At 41.0% G+C, this 16,761-nt stretch overlaps 2 protein-coding genes across 5 annotated transcripts in view; one reads left to right on the top strand and one right to left on the bottom strand.

The window, feature by feature from the left end:
* The first annotated feature begins 2,002 nt into the window (after window positions 1-2,002).
* Window positions 2,003-4,983, top strand: ogfod2 (2-oxoglutarate and iron-dependent oxygenase domain containing 2). Its single transcript, XM_015019383.1, has 7 exons — window positions 2,003-2,255; window positions 2,367-2,423; window positions 2,920-3,030; window positions 3,105-3,204; window positions 3,415-3,539; window positions 3,949-4,206; window positions 4,339-4,983. The coding sequence occupies exons 1-7, from the start codon at window positions 2,121-2,123 to the stop codon at window positions 4,603-4,605; spliced, it is 1,053 nt and encodes a 350-aa protein (XP_014874869.1). The 5' UTR covers window positions 2,003-2,120; the 3' UTR covers window positions 4,606-4,983.
* A 390-nt stretch (window positions 4,984-5,373) lies between these two features.
* Window positions 5,374-16,761, bottom strand: part of slc4a5a (solute carrier family 4 member 5a) — a 32,916-nt gene continuing 21,528 nt past the window's right edge. For 2 of the 4 annotated variants that reach the window (XM_015019378.1, XM_015019379.1), the window contains 13 exons: window positions 16,395-16,528; window positions 15,907-16,178; window positions 14,524-14,558; window positions 13,955-14,146; window positions 13,631-13,744; window positions 12,477-12,638; window positions 12,210-12,388; window positions 11,647-11,719; window positions 11,177-11,245; window positions 10,640-10,813; window positions 9,450-9,623; window positions 9,299-9,357; window positions 5,374-6,434 (listed from right to left, as the gene is read on the bottom strand). In XM_015019378.1, coding sequence (XP_014874864.1) covers window positions 6,269-6,434; window positions 9,299-9,357; window positions 9,450-9,623; window positions 10,640-10,813; window positions 11,177-11,245; window positions 11,647-11,719; window positions 12,210-12,388; window positions 12,477-12,638; window positions 13,631-13,744; window positions 13,955-14,146; window positions 14,524-14,558; window positions 15,907-16,178; window positions 16,395-16,528 — 1,803 coding nt within the window. In that variant the 3' untranslated portion in view covers window positions 5,374-6,268. Of the gene's footprint in view, window positions 6,435-7,947; window positions 9,358-9,449; window positions 9,624-10,639; window positions 10,814-11,176; window positions 11,246-11,646; window positions 11,720-12,209; window positions 12,389-12,476; window positions 12,639-13,630; window positions 13,745-13,954; window positions 14,147-14,523; window positions 14,559-15,906; window positions 16,179-16,394; window positions 16,529-16,761 lie in introns of those variants that run through there. The other 2 variants (XM_015019381.1, XM_015019382.1) reach the window with 2 other exon arrangements.

Genomic DNA, 16,761 nt, shown 5'->3' with positions numbered 1-16,761 from the left:
AAAGAGAGCGAGAGAGTTAGTTGATGCCATCCACCTAGCTAGCAAAGCTGGCAAAAAGATTGATCGTGTGTTTATCGCGATATATATTGTTATTAATTTATCATCCAGCCCTACTGAAGTTGCACCGCAGATGAACCAGATTCCTCTTACCTGTACACACACTTAGAGATACACCTTGCCACTGACGGCGGGTCTGTTGTCTGCGTGGGGAAAGCCTCTGGCCATTTACTAAAATAATCTATGAGTAGTACGACACTTTTGTTGCCATGCTGGCTTTCAGTGAAGGGCCCTGTTGAGGATAGAAGAGAGAACTTCAGCATAAAATCCTGTAAATGTAATTTCTTTGAATTCTCCAAACAGACCTATGAAATCTATCCCAACTATATCCCAGGGCGCGTCCACTTTAATGGGCCGAACTGTCCTGGCCAGGTTCTTGTTCCTCTCCGTTTGTTGGCAGGTCTCACACAGCTTGATCTAGAAGAGTGGCAGATGTGTGTTAGCGATGTGATATGTTAATGCAACAGCAGCAGGAAGAGGAAGTAAGGCAGGCTTACCCAGTCCACTACGTCCTTGATGATGCCCAGCCAGTAGTACTTGCTTTGGATCCTGTGGACGGTCTTCTTCTGGCCTAGGTGATGGCCGATGTCATTGAAGTGGCAGTCAAGGAAAATCTGCCTCTTCCTTTCAGCCTCGATCACCACTTCCCTTTTCTCATCCTTTTTGGGTCCCACATAGTACAATTTTCCATCTTGGATACAGACAGGAATAAAAAAAAGCAGTGGCGTTTAAAACTGTAGGCAATTCCAGCTCTCCTGATTCATTAACTACAACTTTGTACTTGTTTATCTGACAAAGGATGTGGATGAGTTTTACGAGTGGTCTTACCATCAAAGATGAACTTCTGGGCGTATCTTTTGAAATTTTTCTTCTGTAAAGGATTCATCGTCTGCGGAAGGCTGCCTTTGGCCACAAAAGTGTAGATGTCAGAGAGTTTGTTGGAGCTGGACTCCACCACCTCCTCCTCGGCCACCTGTAATGAGTCCACGCTCAGCATGTCACACAGCGACTGCGCACCCCAAAGAGAAGAAATGAGCCGACAGCCAGGCAGCCCCGGCCGGCATACTCAGCAGCAGAAAGCTCCTCTCCGCTGGAACAGACACCACAACCACAACAGCGGGAAGATAGCAACATAGAGCCCATGGATGTCTGGGTGCGCTCCCTAACAGTTCGCCGGAGGATGAGTACGGTAAAAGGGCACTACGAAGCGGAGTTGGAGGAGTTTTCCTAAGTTTGAAACAGGATTATGTGCAGACAATTTAAACGAGCCATAATTACATATAACGCAAAGACTCCTTCCAGGTTATAAGACAGACCAAAGTGAAGTACTTTGCAGATTCACAGACTTTATTCTTAAGTCTAGAGTGCATGTCTCAAAATGAGATGTGTATGTGTATTTCAGTCACATAGTTTCAGTTAGCGTATGCCGCTCTCACCGGTGATTCTGAACGGGGCATTGGACTTCTACGCCGTTTGACATGGAAGTACCATTAACGCCTACCAGTCGCTACGTGCCTTGCCGGCTTAGAAATGATGCACAGCCACTGTTTTAGTTCTTCTTCGTCTACTCAAAATCTGCTTTTTCCGCTTCGTTTTCTTGTTAGTACCCCCCTCTGGAGGAAAATGTAGTAAATTATTCTATGTCTTTCAAGGCAAATCCTGTATTTAGGAGGCTGTAATTCTTCATAGTTCATCGAATTTCATTCGGACAACTTTGTACCCCTCTAATAAATAAAATCATAATTTAAAAAAATCTAAAATTTAAAAATCTTTTAAAGTCTGGCTTTCACTTCGTATTACCCTATCTACAACACACTAACGTCTATCTCATGTTTAAGTCATACTGTGTCTAAAAGTGTTTAATACGCCAGTTAAAAATTAGGTATACCAGCTTTGCTCAAAGAAAGTCTGTGTCTTGAACAATATTTCCATTTTCCTCCTTATGCCTTTAATTTGGAAGTCACACCGGACGTGGTAGGCAGGAAGAAATAACCTGCGCTGTCATATGTCAGCTGTGTTGTGATTCAGTTTCTCAGTTGTTTTTGAATAAAATCCCTTCGAACATGACAAACGAAGGAGACAAAAAGTCTCGGTTTTATACCTGCAGCTGCTTCACAACTGATAACATCTTCCTGGACGAATACAAGCTGCATGTTCGCTTTGTGTCCGAACATCAGTTCAGACTGGAGTACCAGCAAGTGAGTCAGTAACAGTTGTTAGCGACATATACAAATAAGATATGTAAAAGGACATGCTCGCTGTTTACTTTGATATAAGTGTAATTAGTAACATTTTGTCTCCACGTACAGCTGCTAACGAGGTTCGGTTGCGTCACGGAGCAGCAGTTTGTAGATGTGCTTACCAAGGTAAAGAGGCGTGAAAGCGCGAGCGTGTGACGTATTCTGTTTATAGATTGAATTTAGCACATAGAATACTACGGAGGCCGTCTGGTGACATACGAGGAAAAAAAACAAAACTCCTGGCCACAATTTTTTATTTTTCCCGTGTCACCAGACAGGCTCCCCTGAACACCATGTTTGCAAAGTATCTGTAAAAAAAAGTCACTAACCCGGGAAAGGCTTATTTGAATTTAGAAACAAATACATTTTCCATTGGATTATACACTTTGAGAAAACGTTGAACCAATGAAGTTAATCAAGTAATATAAGTGTATGAGCAATGAGAGGAGTCCTGACACTTCAGCTTCGTTGACAGATTGCGCTCAAATTCAGTTCATATTTACATTATAAAATGTGAGTTTTAAACAAATTGACTCCTTACAGGAAAAAAAAAAAGCAGATCCAGTAGTTCAGGTCAACTCTTATTCAGTTCAACCCAGTTTATCCCAGCTTCCAATTCCAGGTTTCCCAGGAGGTGGACAGAAGAAGGCGCATATGTGAGACATCGGCTGAAAGAACTGCTGCCATTAAAAACACATACGAGCCTCTCCGTCCTCATGTCTACCATCTGCAGGTACCTAAATGCTCACTGGCTGCTTATTGTTGTGCTTTGCTGAGACTTCACACCTCCACTCCTCCTCTCCTCAGGACTCTTACCTGGCGCCGAAGCTCAAGCAGCTGGTTGCTTACTGCAGCAGCAGCGACGCATGTGAAGAAGGTCTTACCGAACTGCTGGAGGACGTAGGAGGTGATAGAGCTTTCGTAGAAGAAGCATCGGTGGAGGAATGCGAGAAATAAGATAAATACTCCCACCTTAGGATTCCTGTAGTTTGTATTTGTTTAATAGTACATCTCTCTGTAAGGCCAGACTACATGACCAAATAGTTTGTTGAGCTGCACTAAGAAATCTGACTATCAGGCCTCCAGGTTGCCCTGAAAACATTGTTTTTCTTTCAAGCTCCGAGAGTCTATCGTCTCCCAGTGTTTGAGAAAAGCTTCTGTGAGCAGCTGGTGGAGGAGCTGGAGCACTTTGAGGAGTCAACAGCCCCTAAAGGAAGACCCAACACCATGAACCACTACGGGGTAATGAACACTTGTTTCTGTTGGCCAACCTTTTTTAAAACTCAAGATAATATAGAATATATGTGTAAGAACCTACATTTGTACGCTGCTACTTGGGTTATATTAATTAATAACATATGAAAGAAAGAGTTGAAGAAGCTCAACCTCATTTCTGTTTTTTCTTTTTGATTATGAAAGACCAAACCTGACGTAATCATTTGAGTACAGGAAGAAAAAAAACATTATATTAATTCATGAAGACAGACATGTTCATGGATCTTGGTCAGTTTTAAGAATAAAAGGCATCAATAAATAAAGACAGCACTTCCCAAGACCTTCCTAAGAACCCGAGCGTGTAGCAGTGGGATGTTTTAAGACGGGTGCAGCTTTTGGAAGTTGCTTTATTCGGGTACTTTTCTCGTCTCCGTAGATTCTTCTCAACGAGTTGGGCTTTGACGAGGACTTCATCACTCCTCTGAGGGAGCACTACCTGCAGCCTCTCGCCTCCCTACTGTACCCGGACTGTGGCGGCCGCTGTCTGGACAGCCACAAAGCTTTTGTTGTCAAATACGCCATGAACGAAGACCTGGATCTGAGCTATCACTACGACAATGCAGAGGTCACTCTTAATGTTTCCCTGGGCAAAGAGTTCAAAGACGGAAATCTTTTCTTTGGTGACATGAGACAGGTGATGCTCTCAGCTCCACATTTTTCTGTTTTATGATTAAATAAACTCCATTATTAGCATGTATTGACATGGAGACATGAGCCTTTTTGTCTAAACCTGATTTAAACGTTGTGGTCCTGTCGCTTCCTCCAGGTGTCCATAAGTGAGACGGAGTGCACGGAGGTTGAGCACAGGGTTAGCGAGGGCCTCCTGCACAGGGGCCAACACATGCATGGGGCCCTGCCCATCTCCTGCGGCCAGCGTTGGAACCTCATCGTCTGGATGAGGGCCTCGCAGGAACGCAACAAGCTGTGCCCCATGTGCAACAGGAAGCCCTCGCTGATGGAAGCAGATGGCTTTGCTGATGGATTTACAAAACAGTCTGAGTCTCAACAGAACGGCTTCTGTGAATTAACGTGACAGTATCCAGCTGCTGCCCGTTTTCTGTCACACACAGGGACTTTAGGAACACACACACAAACACACACTCACATTTTCTATACTCTAGACCTGGCCACCCCTGGTCAGCCTCTCTAGGCTTTTTGCTGATCTGCAGTAGTCGGTCAGTGAGAAGCAGGGTACTTCAGGAAATCTTTTTAAAGAATCATTTGAACTATTTCTAATGGATGATATTTTGTAATGTTTTTGGCTGTCAAATATCTATTAAAATGTCCAGCTCTGTCAGAACTCCCACAAACCACTCTGACATTGTGAAGCCATCCCAGGCTTCCTTGGCTGCTAGCCAGACCTTTCTGTATATACAGAATCAAGATTAAACACATCCAGTCAAAAACAAAACAACATCTCAAGTGCATGTAGATCAGATGATTCCACCTTTTCAGTGTCACACTTTCTTTTTGTGTTTGTAGTAGAATTTTTCCAGACTGAAATGTCTGAAACGGTTAGATTTCCTTATCAAAGATCTTCAGTGATTATTTCAGGATCAGTTTTATTAGAACCTCTGTGGTTTGGTAAATATGGTCCAATAAGGTAAGTAATGTTCGCCTGCAGTACAGCCTACACAGCTGCTGAAGTTCCAGTTGATACTTCAAAAAAAATCAAAACCAGTCAAAAAGAAGTAGTTTGGAATGCTATAGTACACTACTTTAGTTTCAAACAGGTGAGTCATTTTTATAGGCATGCAAATTATCATTTTCTTTCTATAAAGAAGGAAAATCAAAGTCAAAGTTCAGAATAATGGCAGTTTAATTCAACAACTCATGGGTTTGATGCCTGTCTCCAACGCACATTCTGTGTCCTGTTCATTGTCGGACATATTCTCACACATTTTAAAATGGAAAAACACAAATGTCAGCCTGTCAATGGCGGCTTTTACAGGAAGTGAGCCTATAGACACATATCATCAGCGCCTTTTGGTTGTTTCTTTTTGTTCTTGCCAAGTGTGCCAATTTGGAGTTTTGCAGTAAAGGGAAACAGGGAAACGGCTCTGTGGGATTAGATAGACTCAGCACACACACCTAGCACAGATATATACACTACATGCTAACATGCTAATAGTACAAGGCAGAGCTATATACAGGAAAATGTACAGTTACTAACAAAAGCTGATTACACATTTCCTGCCTTATAGTTCATCTCTGCACATACAGTTGGCATAATTTAGTGTTTTTTGGTTAATTACAGTTAGAACTCAATTATACAGAGCTGCTTGTAAAATGATTATATTAATTACATAAAGTTACAGGATATTGTAAAGAGATACATATTTTCTCTCTTTGGCGTTCTTTACATTATAAATGTAACTAAATAAATAAATTCAGTTCTTAATGTACTATCCACAGGACCACATGTCATGATGACACACTCATTTAAAACCCTCCCGCGATCTTAAGAGACGGGGTCAATTGGACCCCACAAGCTTTTTACTCTGTATGGGGTCCGGCAGGGTTGAAATGAACCCGCGTACATATTTACGAGGTTTGTTGTTATTGTTGTATGGTTTTGGTCCGACGAGTCAACCCCCACACTTCCTGCTGTCAGACCGTGACATCTGACGCGCTCCTCCAGAGCAACGTGCTAAGACCAGGGGAGGGTTAAAAGTGAACACCTTTCCAACAGGTTATCATAGCGTTGTCTCGCTGCTGATATCCCGTCCCCGGTGGTGGTCCATGTCGGAGTCGTAGTCTGACTCCATCTCAATCTTGACCTGAGGCACAGGGCAGGCCATCCCTCGGCCCATGGGCATGGCCGGTGAAGACGGACAGGAGATCTTCAAGTGGAGGGTGATGCTGAGGAAGGGCAAGTTCTAGTTACCAGACACACCCACAGCCAAGAACACCAAGGGGCTTACCGGGGAGGACACAGGAAGCCCAGGCATGAGGTATCACCGCTCCAACCAAAAAGAGCCCTGATGCCTCATACCCCAGACCAGGAGAGGGTACGGACAGTTTGTAGTGTAGTTTTGCAAATAATTTCTCTTGTGGGGTCAGTAGAGAGTTCTTCCAGAACTAAAAACTTTGAGTCTGATGTGGTTTGTCTGGTAAGGTATTCTGGTTTGTCTGGTATTGTCAAGTTTCAATATTTTTGAATTAATAAGTGGTGTCTAATTACCAACACCCCACTTTCCTCCTCATGAAATGAGTTTCCTTACATAAGATAACATTTTTTCAAAACATGCTATTTATGTTCCCAAACCTGAAAAACCCAGTTTGTTTCCATCAGTCTAACTCCAAAGAGGGAATGTAAAGAAATTCAGATCAGCCAATAATTCCTGCTTTTGTTGATAAGTAACCATGCTTCTTTCAAAGCAATGCAGACATTATGGAATCTTTTTTTTTTCTTCCCCCCCCCCCCCAAAAAAAAAAAATATCAAGCTCGTTACAAAGGACAAAACCAGATTGTTAGAGATAATATTTAAGTCAGGAGAATCTGTGGCTCCAGGTGAGGGCAGTCGATTCACATATTATCAAGCTGAGGTGAGGCTGAATTTGACATGCAGCTGTGACTGACGCACTACAAAAAACCCCAGCACAGTGAGGAAAAAGAAACAACCAAAACAGAGCCTGATGCATATATGAATATAGGTAACTACAGACAATGGCCTGTATGTACAAGATAAACACCAAACTAAACAAAAACAACAACAGACCATACATCATGAAATCCCAGGTTATGTTGAACTACACAAAGAAAAGGGATCTGTGGTTTCAGGTACATGACATTTCACTTGATCACTCGCTCCCTTCTCATCAAAAGCATCCAAAGTGGGAACAGACAGAGAAAAATACTGTCTGCTGAGCTGTGTGTGTACAGAGGGCAGTGCAGCACATGTACATGATCATCACATTCCAATCATCTGCATTGCCTTAAAGTGCATGGAGAGGAAGCTGAAGTCACATTTAAAGATACAGAGAGATTTAACCAGGAGGCGACTCTGCTCTCAGGAAGGAACATGTAAAGTTAACAACTGCGTCTTTAAATGTGTTCAGTGACACTGAGGGGTGAATAGAGGAGTGGGTCAAACAGCAGCAATACATTATCTGAAGCTGCAGTATGTAACTTTTATAAAAATATATATGTTTTTTACTTATTTGTTAAAGCTGTCAATATGTCGTGACAGTATGATCTGAGATACATAATCTGTGGGAAAAAAATAAATAAATAAATCTCCTCGACCTTCGTCCTGAGCTACTATTGAAGAAATACACCACCCCAGTCAAAAACAACCTATCAGAGTTAGGAGGAGGGTCTTAGCACTGTCAATCATCCTCGTGTGGCGCTGCTAAATGTGTTAACAGAGAAACAACTCACCATTACAGGAAAACCGATAATCTGTCATCATCGGTGGCCATGCTAACTAGCATTACCTTTCATGACAGACTCTGCTATCAGGAAGAAGGGTGATTGACAGCGCTAAGACCCGCCTCCTGGCTCTGATTGGCTGTTTCTAGTTAGCACTGGGAGAAGGCAGAAAAGCCTGATTTTTTTCAAAGACTATCTGTTTTATATTGTACAGCTAAAGAGAACATGACTTTCATGATCAGGATATTACATTAGAGCATTAAAAACATTGTTACAGAAAATGTGGGATTAATGAAAGGTATGTTTCATTCCTGCTTAGATTGATAGCACCTTTTGGAAAACAACCTTCTGACAAGCAAGGCTTATCAAAAAGTGTATTTTAATTTATTGAAAATTATTGCTTTTGCATGGCATATTCCTCTAAATTTTGTTTGTGAAAAACTATGACCTATAGGCTACTTTCTGTTGATCTATCACATAAAATCTCAAAGAAAATACCCAAAGGTTTGTGCCTAGAATGTGACAAAATGTGAAATATGACGTTATTTTATTAAAATAACATGTTGGTTTAACCACACGTTCCAAATAAGTACACTTTTTATTTTGTGATTTTCCAAAAATTCTTCACAATCATTAATTTGTTTTGACCAGTGTTGTTTCCCCCTTTTACTTTTTTTTTTTTTTTTACATTAACCCAGTTGGTTAAATAGCTTTAATCATAATTTTACAACAGTATTTTGTAATTATTCAGGTTATTTCTGCTTGATATTAACATGTTTAATGATCTGAAATATTTAAATGTGACAAAAAGCAAATCTAAAAAAAAGCCTGTAAGTCTGTGAAGGGGCTAATATGTTTTCACAATACTGCTTCAAACAAAATGTATTGTTTTTTCTTCACCATAGTTTATGTATATCTTATGCTTTTTTTAATCAATTGTGTGAAGCTATAAGGTCTGAATGGAGCCAGTGGGGAAAACAAATGCAACAAGATAAACAGGAAATTTAAATTCAGAGTATTTAAATACAGAGACTTTTTCCACAGCAAGCCAGAATATTTATTCTGAAATGCTGTGGAAGCAGGAACAGGATGGAATGAGCTCAAATAAAGAGTAAAAACTTTCTGTTGTGAACCACAGAGAAATAAAGTCTAAGGGAGAGCATTGTTTAATTGTCATTTTTGTGAACTGACCCTTTACATTGTGCAGATTTCCTGTTTGGGATGACATGCGGGTATGTGTTAAAATACACTACGTGTTGCGGCGCGCTGGCAGTACGCTCCCCACTGAGACTGCGCTACGTCGGGGTAGACCAGGTCTCTGTAGGGGATGTGCAGCTTTAGAACACAGTACCTGCGATCCAGGTCCGACTCGGAGCTGGGCGAGTGGTTGGAGTAGCCGTGGTACTTCTCCTGTGAGCGCCACGCAGTACAGAAAGCAGTCGGTCATTAATATCATACCCCCTGAATTCCTGCAGAGGGCAGCAGAGGTCTGAGTTTCTCACCTCCTCCTCCCTGTCGTCTGTTTTCGGCTTCTTCTTGTCCTTCTCCTTCCTCTTCTTCTTGTCGTCTTCCTTCTTCTTCTTCTCTTTCTCAGGCAACAGGTCGTCCAGCCAGGCTAAGTCATGCTGGGAGAACATCATGTCCAGCACCTTCCGGACCACCATCAATCCCAGGATCTGGTGTTTGACACGCAGAGAACATGTCTCTGTTTAAATACAGCTCAGTTATGCTTTAAGTATCTACTGTGTAATCCCAGTAAACACTCCGCTCCTTTATTTAGTCTTTTTCAGCCTCATCATAAACATATTTCATTTCTTATTCATTAATATGAACTAGTGTCAAATAAAAGTTGGCTTATGGACTTTACATTGAACTTGTTTTGTCTCCACAAACTCAAGGCTGTTTGTCTGTTGAAAGCATTATTTGATGTGTTTGAAGAGAAACATCCTATTTTGATAAACTACTTTGAAAAAATCATTTTATTTCCTTGACTTTTTCTTGTTTTGCATTTTATTGCATTAAAAGCATGAAGTTGATCAAATAACTTTCTAGCTGATTCCGTGGGATAGTTAGTGTTAAAGCAGTAACTCAACTTAAGTAAGCATGTGGGGACAGTGGAAAGGAATACTGCAAAATCTCTAAATCTTACCAAGATTTAGTACCACTGAAATAACAGAAAGCTAGCTTGTAAGTAACTTTTCATCATGAAATAAGAGTTTATTTTAAGTCAATAATTCCTAAATATTCATTTTAAATACATTTAAATTATAACAAGACATTTTGCCATGTTATAAGTGAAACTTGTGGGGTTCCACAAGGCTCAGTTCTTATTTCCCGTTTATTTATATTATATTATTTATATTATTCCATTTGCTGGCATTATCCAGTCCTTTTCTGATATTTCCTGTAATATTGCGTTTAAACTGCAGTACTAGTCCTAGTTCCACTGGCATTTTATTTCATTTATAAAAATAAATTTTTTCTATTCGTGAAATAATCTGCCAATAGTATTGATACTTTTTCATCAATATTAAGGAATTATTGTCTTAAAACAAGCTCCTACATATTTGTTAAAAGTTACCTGTAAGTTAGTCTATCTTATTTCAAGAGAATTAAGATCCAAGTACCAGAAATACTTGGTAAAATGTTGAGTTTTTGCAGTGCAGTGCAATAGGAAATAATATGAACACACCATGACAGGAAAGATGATGGCTAGGAATGTAGATTTGAGGACCCAAAGCACGGTCAGGCATATGATCTGGATAAGTGTGAAGAGATGAACCCTCCTCAGAGGAACGTGACGGAGATAGCTGAAGTCCGGCTGGTGTTTGGACGGCATCAGGTACAACTTGATCCGGTCCCAGAACTGAGAAAAAGCAACGACATCAGTGTCCCAACAGAATTATATGGAAATCCATTAGAATAATAATTAAAAAAAATCTATTAATTTTCTGTCTGGTTTACTGAAGCTGAGAAAAATGGAATAGAAACTCGTTTCTCCATCCTGCAAAGTTTGAACATGGTGAGCTCGTCATAAATTCTCAGCGGATTTGTCCTCAGAATGTCTCCGTCGGAGTTGATCGTATCAGTCCGCTCACAGCTTTGTTTGTCTGTCAACTTTTAAAAAGTGACTTCTCATCTGCTGTCAGCTCAACAATGAGCAAGATGACCAGACAAAAAGAAAAGAAAGCAATTTATGAAGATAAATGAGAGCAAACCGATGGCCTACCTGGATCCCACTGAGGGAAGCTACACCCATGTAGAGGAAGACGCCGTACAGCACAGGCATGGGAATGAACTAAAGCAACAACACAGGAAATTATGTTATTCTGTTACAGAATGTCACCTATGCAATATGCTAGCCTCACAAGCATAAAGAAACTCATGGAAAAACAAACATTCAGTCAGAAAACTTGTATGAAATGTTTAGATACCTCACTAGCAACATGGCTTTAAGTTTGAGTTTGTAGATCTCATTACTTCATGAACTTAACCATGTGTGGGCGGGTGGAGAAGCTGAAGAGACTCTAAATTTCCACAAAGCTGGAGTTATTGTTTTTAAAAAGTTTTTCCCTTGCTACTTTGCAAAAATAATCACTTTGGATAGAGAGCATCTGCGGAAAGCAATTTTTAGATTCCACGTCTGAATACTTTTGCAATAAAAAATGTGTTACTGATTAAGTTTAGAGTACTTCCTACCTTCAGAATTGGGGCGAGAAAGATGGACACTCCAGTGAGAACAAACACCAAGATGCCCGTGACTCTCTGCTCTCTGTAGGTTTGACAGAAGACATTTGTTTCATAAAGGTCCTTCTCATAGCTGCATAAAGTGTATTATTCTGTTATTTAAAGTGACAGCCTCAGCATTACATTAACTGTGTTTCCATTACGCAAATTGAAATTATAAAAACAAACACACCAATTAAAAAAAAAATGATAAAAAGTTTTTGTGCTGGGATGAGGTGAAACACTTTTGGCATCACGCTGTTGATCCGCATGTTACTACTGGTGAAAACGACAAAGAAAACAAGAGGAAGTGGGAGGAAGTTCATAGTTTATCTGTCATGTAAGTGTTTACTTCTGTTGCCGCCATAATTTTTAATGACATCACCTAAACAAGCTTTGTCACGTGTGATTTTAATTTATTATTTAATGGAAACACAATAATTACGAAATTGTGTTTTTCGACATTGGCAGAAGTTAAGCAAAGATTTGCTCACATCTGTTACAGAAACGCAGCCAGTTGTAATTGTTTGACCAACCTGACTCCCAGGAACTGCGGCTGCTCTCCTGGAGCGCTGGATTCACTCTCCATCTTCAGGGAATCGATGTGGGCGATGGAGATGACCGTGGCAGCCACGTACCAGGGCAGCCCCAAGAACGAGCAAGCAGCCATAAGAACCCCCACCCAGAACAGGTCCAGGTGGTAGCCACAACCTTTCTGCCATGGAAACCAAATAGATAGCAGTGAAATTTGGATTTAAGTTGGAACCCGTTGGTATAACGGAAGAGAACGAATGAGAGCGTACCTTAAGCTTGTTTTCCTTGCGGTTGACGATGACGGCGCTGATCTGCTGGTCCATGAAGATGAGGATCGTCACGAGGAGGGCTGGAACGAAGCTGGCCAGGTAGATCCACCAGGGGTTCTTTCCAAAAGGCATCACCAGCCAGCCACGGCCCGGCCGTGTTGGCTGCCACACAGGACAGGAAGCTTGATTAGAACAAAAACGTCTGCATTCATCGTCATGGGAGAGTCAACTGTGTAAACAAGCAACAACAGACTCGTTCAATTTATCCATGTAGCGCCAATTCAAAACATCTCAAGTCAAAAGGTCAGTCCAGTCCAATCATACATATGTTCCAATGCAGTCATGTTCTGTCTATTATTCAAGTTGGTTTAAAAGTTTCTACCAAAGGAAATCCAGCAGATTGCATGGACTTACAGAGTTAACTCCACCTGGGTGAGGATTATATTGATGACCTGCATTGTTGAGTCGCTGACTTCACAGCGATCCCATCGCACCAAGCATGGCACAGGAGCTCGTTTTAAGTCAATAAGGCTGCATTCACACTGCAGCCTGAAGTGACCCATAATGTGACCTGTATCTGGTCTTTTCATGACAGTCTGAACAGCACAGGTCAGACTTATTTCGAATGCGACCCAGGTCACAACACCGGATTCCTCAATTCCTCAACATTGAATAAAAGTTTTAGTTCCACTGGCAGATTATTTCACTGATAACATGGGACAAATGTATTTTTTCAGTAAAATTCTGCCAGTGGAACAAGTATTAGTACTGTGGTTTAAACATGAAATACAGCTGTTGACACAAAGGGCCTTAGCGCTGCCAATCAACATTGTGTATATCTAGTTAGCATGGCCACCAATGATAAATTTTTTTCCTGGAAATGTGAGTGTTTCTCCACCATTAGCACATTTAGCAGTCTGAACATTATTGTTTTTGACAGCACTAAGACCCTCCTCTTGGCTCTGATTGGTTGTTTTTGGTTGGGAGCGGTGTATTCCTTCAAACAGCAGTAGTAGCGAAGGGAGGAGATCAATCTTTTCACAGATTATCTGTCTCACCTGTCGACATGGTGACAGTTTTAATAATATATGCTCAAAACACATTTTTTGTAAAACTTACACACTGTACCTTTAACTAAAAGGAATGTGTTTTACCTTAAATTCAGTTGGGACTATTAGCTTAGGAGTTTTGAGTCCCACCAGCATGTCGAGCCCGACAAACGTCATGATGGACATGAAGATGGAGAAGTCACTGATGAGTTTCCTCAGCTGGAAGAACGGTAAAAAAATAAATCCATCATTATCAATTTGAAATGAAATTTGAAATTTGAAATGAGATTTTATTCGAACATGATACAAATACAAATATAAAAATAAAATAGTGCACAGTAACAAGAAGTGCATAAAAATAAAAATCAATAGAACTGAAAGCCAATGAAAACGCTCGCTTGCAAACCGTTTTCCGAACAACTGAGCTACCTTGGTGGGGAAGTAGCGGCTGAACTTGAACTTCTTCAGAGAGACCGTCATGGAGTAGGTGCCAAAGAAGAGGATGAAGGACATGAGGGCCAGATCAGGAACGTACTTGCACGACTTTCCGACCAAAGAGCCTCCGTACTTCAGACACTCCTTCTTGCTCAGCTGACTCCAGTCCAGAGCTGTCACATTCAACTGGGATGGCGGGCGGCAGTGTTGGGCAGACAGGAGAGGGCGAAAAGTGAAGCGTTTCGGCAAAGACACGGACAGAGTAAACATTGTCAGAACGGGTTTTGAAGTTAGAAACCGTGGAGAAGAGTTAGATGGTGGCAGGACCAACGGTAAGAAACAAACAAAGGTGAAAAAGAGGAAAGCAAAGCAACTTCTCTGTCACAAAGACATGATACTGGGGTTAGCTGTGAACAAGCACTTTAGCTCTTTTCCAACTATTTTTGACTTATTTTGTGGCTAAAAAAAAGTTGCGGATTCTGGACACATCAAGCTTACTACACAAACAACCAAAATTTAGTCAAAAAAAAAGGGGGGGGAAAAAAGTGAAAACAAGCACTTACCCCAGAGACACTAGAGCTGTTATCTGGCATTGGAACTAAACCATTGAAGATGATTGCAGCCACTGTTAGTGAATGGTGGAGAGAGACACACACACACACAAACACACGGGGTAATGAGACAGAAAATAAGAGTGGGTGAGGAGGAAAACAAAAGGGAAGCAAAAAGAAATGCAAAACATGATGAGAATTCAACTGCTGGACATTGCTGTGAGCACTCGCAGACACATGCGGACGAACAAAACGGTACTCACTTGCAAAAGGCGGCAGCCAAATTGTTGGTGCGTGGTGAAAGCAAACAAGAGACAAATCAGTTACAGAAATCAATGTCCACTTAAACTACTGCTAATCTCGGCGATTTTCAAAAACAAATTAATGGACATCAACGTTGCAAAAGGTAGCATTTAAAAATAAATATTGATCCCTCCATCTGTCTAGTTTTAGGAAGCAGCACAGAACTTTAACTTAGTGATTCACCTAGAGGGAAGGTTGTAGAAACCTTTAAAAAAAACTGGTGCTGCTGCTGCTGTTTAGATATAGAACATCTTAAAGCTTTTGTACAGTGGTGTGTTAGGGCTTTTGTAGACAGGAAAAAAAATGAGTAAGTTTCTGACAAAAAAGTTTGAGATTAATCTAAGACATTTTCTAGAAAAATAACACGGACATTTTTTGGTCCAAAAGTCACAAATTTGCAAGAAAAAAGTAAAAAAATTTTTAGATTTATCATTTTTAGATTAATTTCAAAAGCTCTGCATTTTTGCACAGCTGAATGGTTGCCACAGGACATTGAAAGATTTCTCAAACACGCATGAAAGAATCAAAGCAAAACTCCAAGTATGTTTTTGGTGAGGGACTTACTTCACAATGTACAGCTAAAAAAAGTTGATTTTACATGATATTGCCCACTTAACATTACACCTTAATGGCAGACCAAATTGACCAGGCACTGTTTGTCACAACAGATGCTTGTCTGCGGTGCTGGCCCAGGCACCAACACAGTATCAAACTAGAACTGCAAGCAGTTATCAACGGGTTCTGAGCCCCAATCTACTGCAGAAAGCTGCAGGGAAGAACGAACCAAACTGCCTAAAGATACGTGAGGTGAGCTGTGGGCATCAGATTGAGAAAGACTTGAGACTGGAATTACTACCAAGGTTAGGTCAACAATGTAATAAGCAAATGCTGTGAATACTAATATGATTGCTTAGTTTTCTAGTTTGAAAAAATTTGGAGTAATGCCAAAAATTATAAAACATGGAAAAAGTAAACGACTGTGATTACTTTCCAGATGTATCTAATGTTTTCATTTCACAAACCTCTGCCATCCTGAAAAACGTCCTAAACAACCCTCCCCGCTGATTTCCCTGGGCCAAGGGGTGAACTCACTCGGGTCTGGGGCCAGGCACTCGCACTTGTAAGTGGTGACGTAGTCTGGCTTGAAGTCGGTGTTGATGGGGTAGTACTTGAAAGAGCCCACCATCTTCTTGATGGCGTCCGAGATGAAAATGAAGGAGATGAGGCTGGAGAAGCCCTCCTCGGTGAAGCGGGTCATGTACTTGATGATGTAACTGGCGTCTGACGCCACCAGGATGAAACACTGCAGGCACGAGTGGATGCCGATCCACAGCCGCAGCTCCATGTAGTCTATGCCGTTGTTCCTTTGGATGGGAGATGTACAAGGAGGAAAATAAGTCCAAATGAACAGAAAGGTACAAATTGGAACACTTCTTTATGCCATCAAAAGTACAGTTATTTGTCTGTTTCAAAGTAAATTAAAGCCATGGACGAGTGGGGGCGTCCAAAGCCACCAACATGCTGTCACAACATTTAGTTTTCCTGATGGCTCCAAATAGTCTATAAAAAAATCAACTCACTTGCTGAATTCAAACAGGAGTTTTTCAAAGATGAGAATGGGTCCTGTGGAACTGAGGATGATGAGGGGCTGACCGCCGAAGAGGCAGAAGACAGAACCAGCCAAGGCAGTGCCCAGGAAACTCTCCATCACACCCTGGTGGAGGAAATGGAGAGAGATTGAAAGGGGATAGAAGGAGGTAAATGAAAAGGGTCAAAGCAAATGCTGAAAATGAAAATGCAACAGCTAGCAGCTTAAGCAAAATCTTTGCTCGGGGATCCAAAACTGGCTAATTTACAGGCCAGCCACAAAAATTTATTGAATTAAATATGCAAAAATGAGCATATCTGTTAGCATTCAAGCTAAACTTAGCATTTTTTTACAGTGAA

Source organism: Poecilia latipinna, unplaced genomic scaffold, assembly GCF_001443285.1.
Source record: "Poecilia latipinna isolate Pla-1442-1.1 unplaced genomic scaffold, P_latipinna-1.0 Scaffold2424, whole genome shotgun sequence".
Lineage (NCBI taxonomy): Eukaryota > Metazoa > Chordata > Actinopteri > Cyprinodontiformes > Poeciliidae > Poecilia > Poecilia latipinna.
The sequence above is the reverse complement of the archived record's forward strand: the minus strand, read 5'-3'. Positions and strand labels throughout refer to the sequence as shown.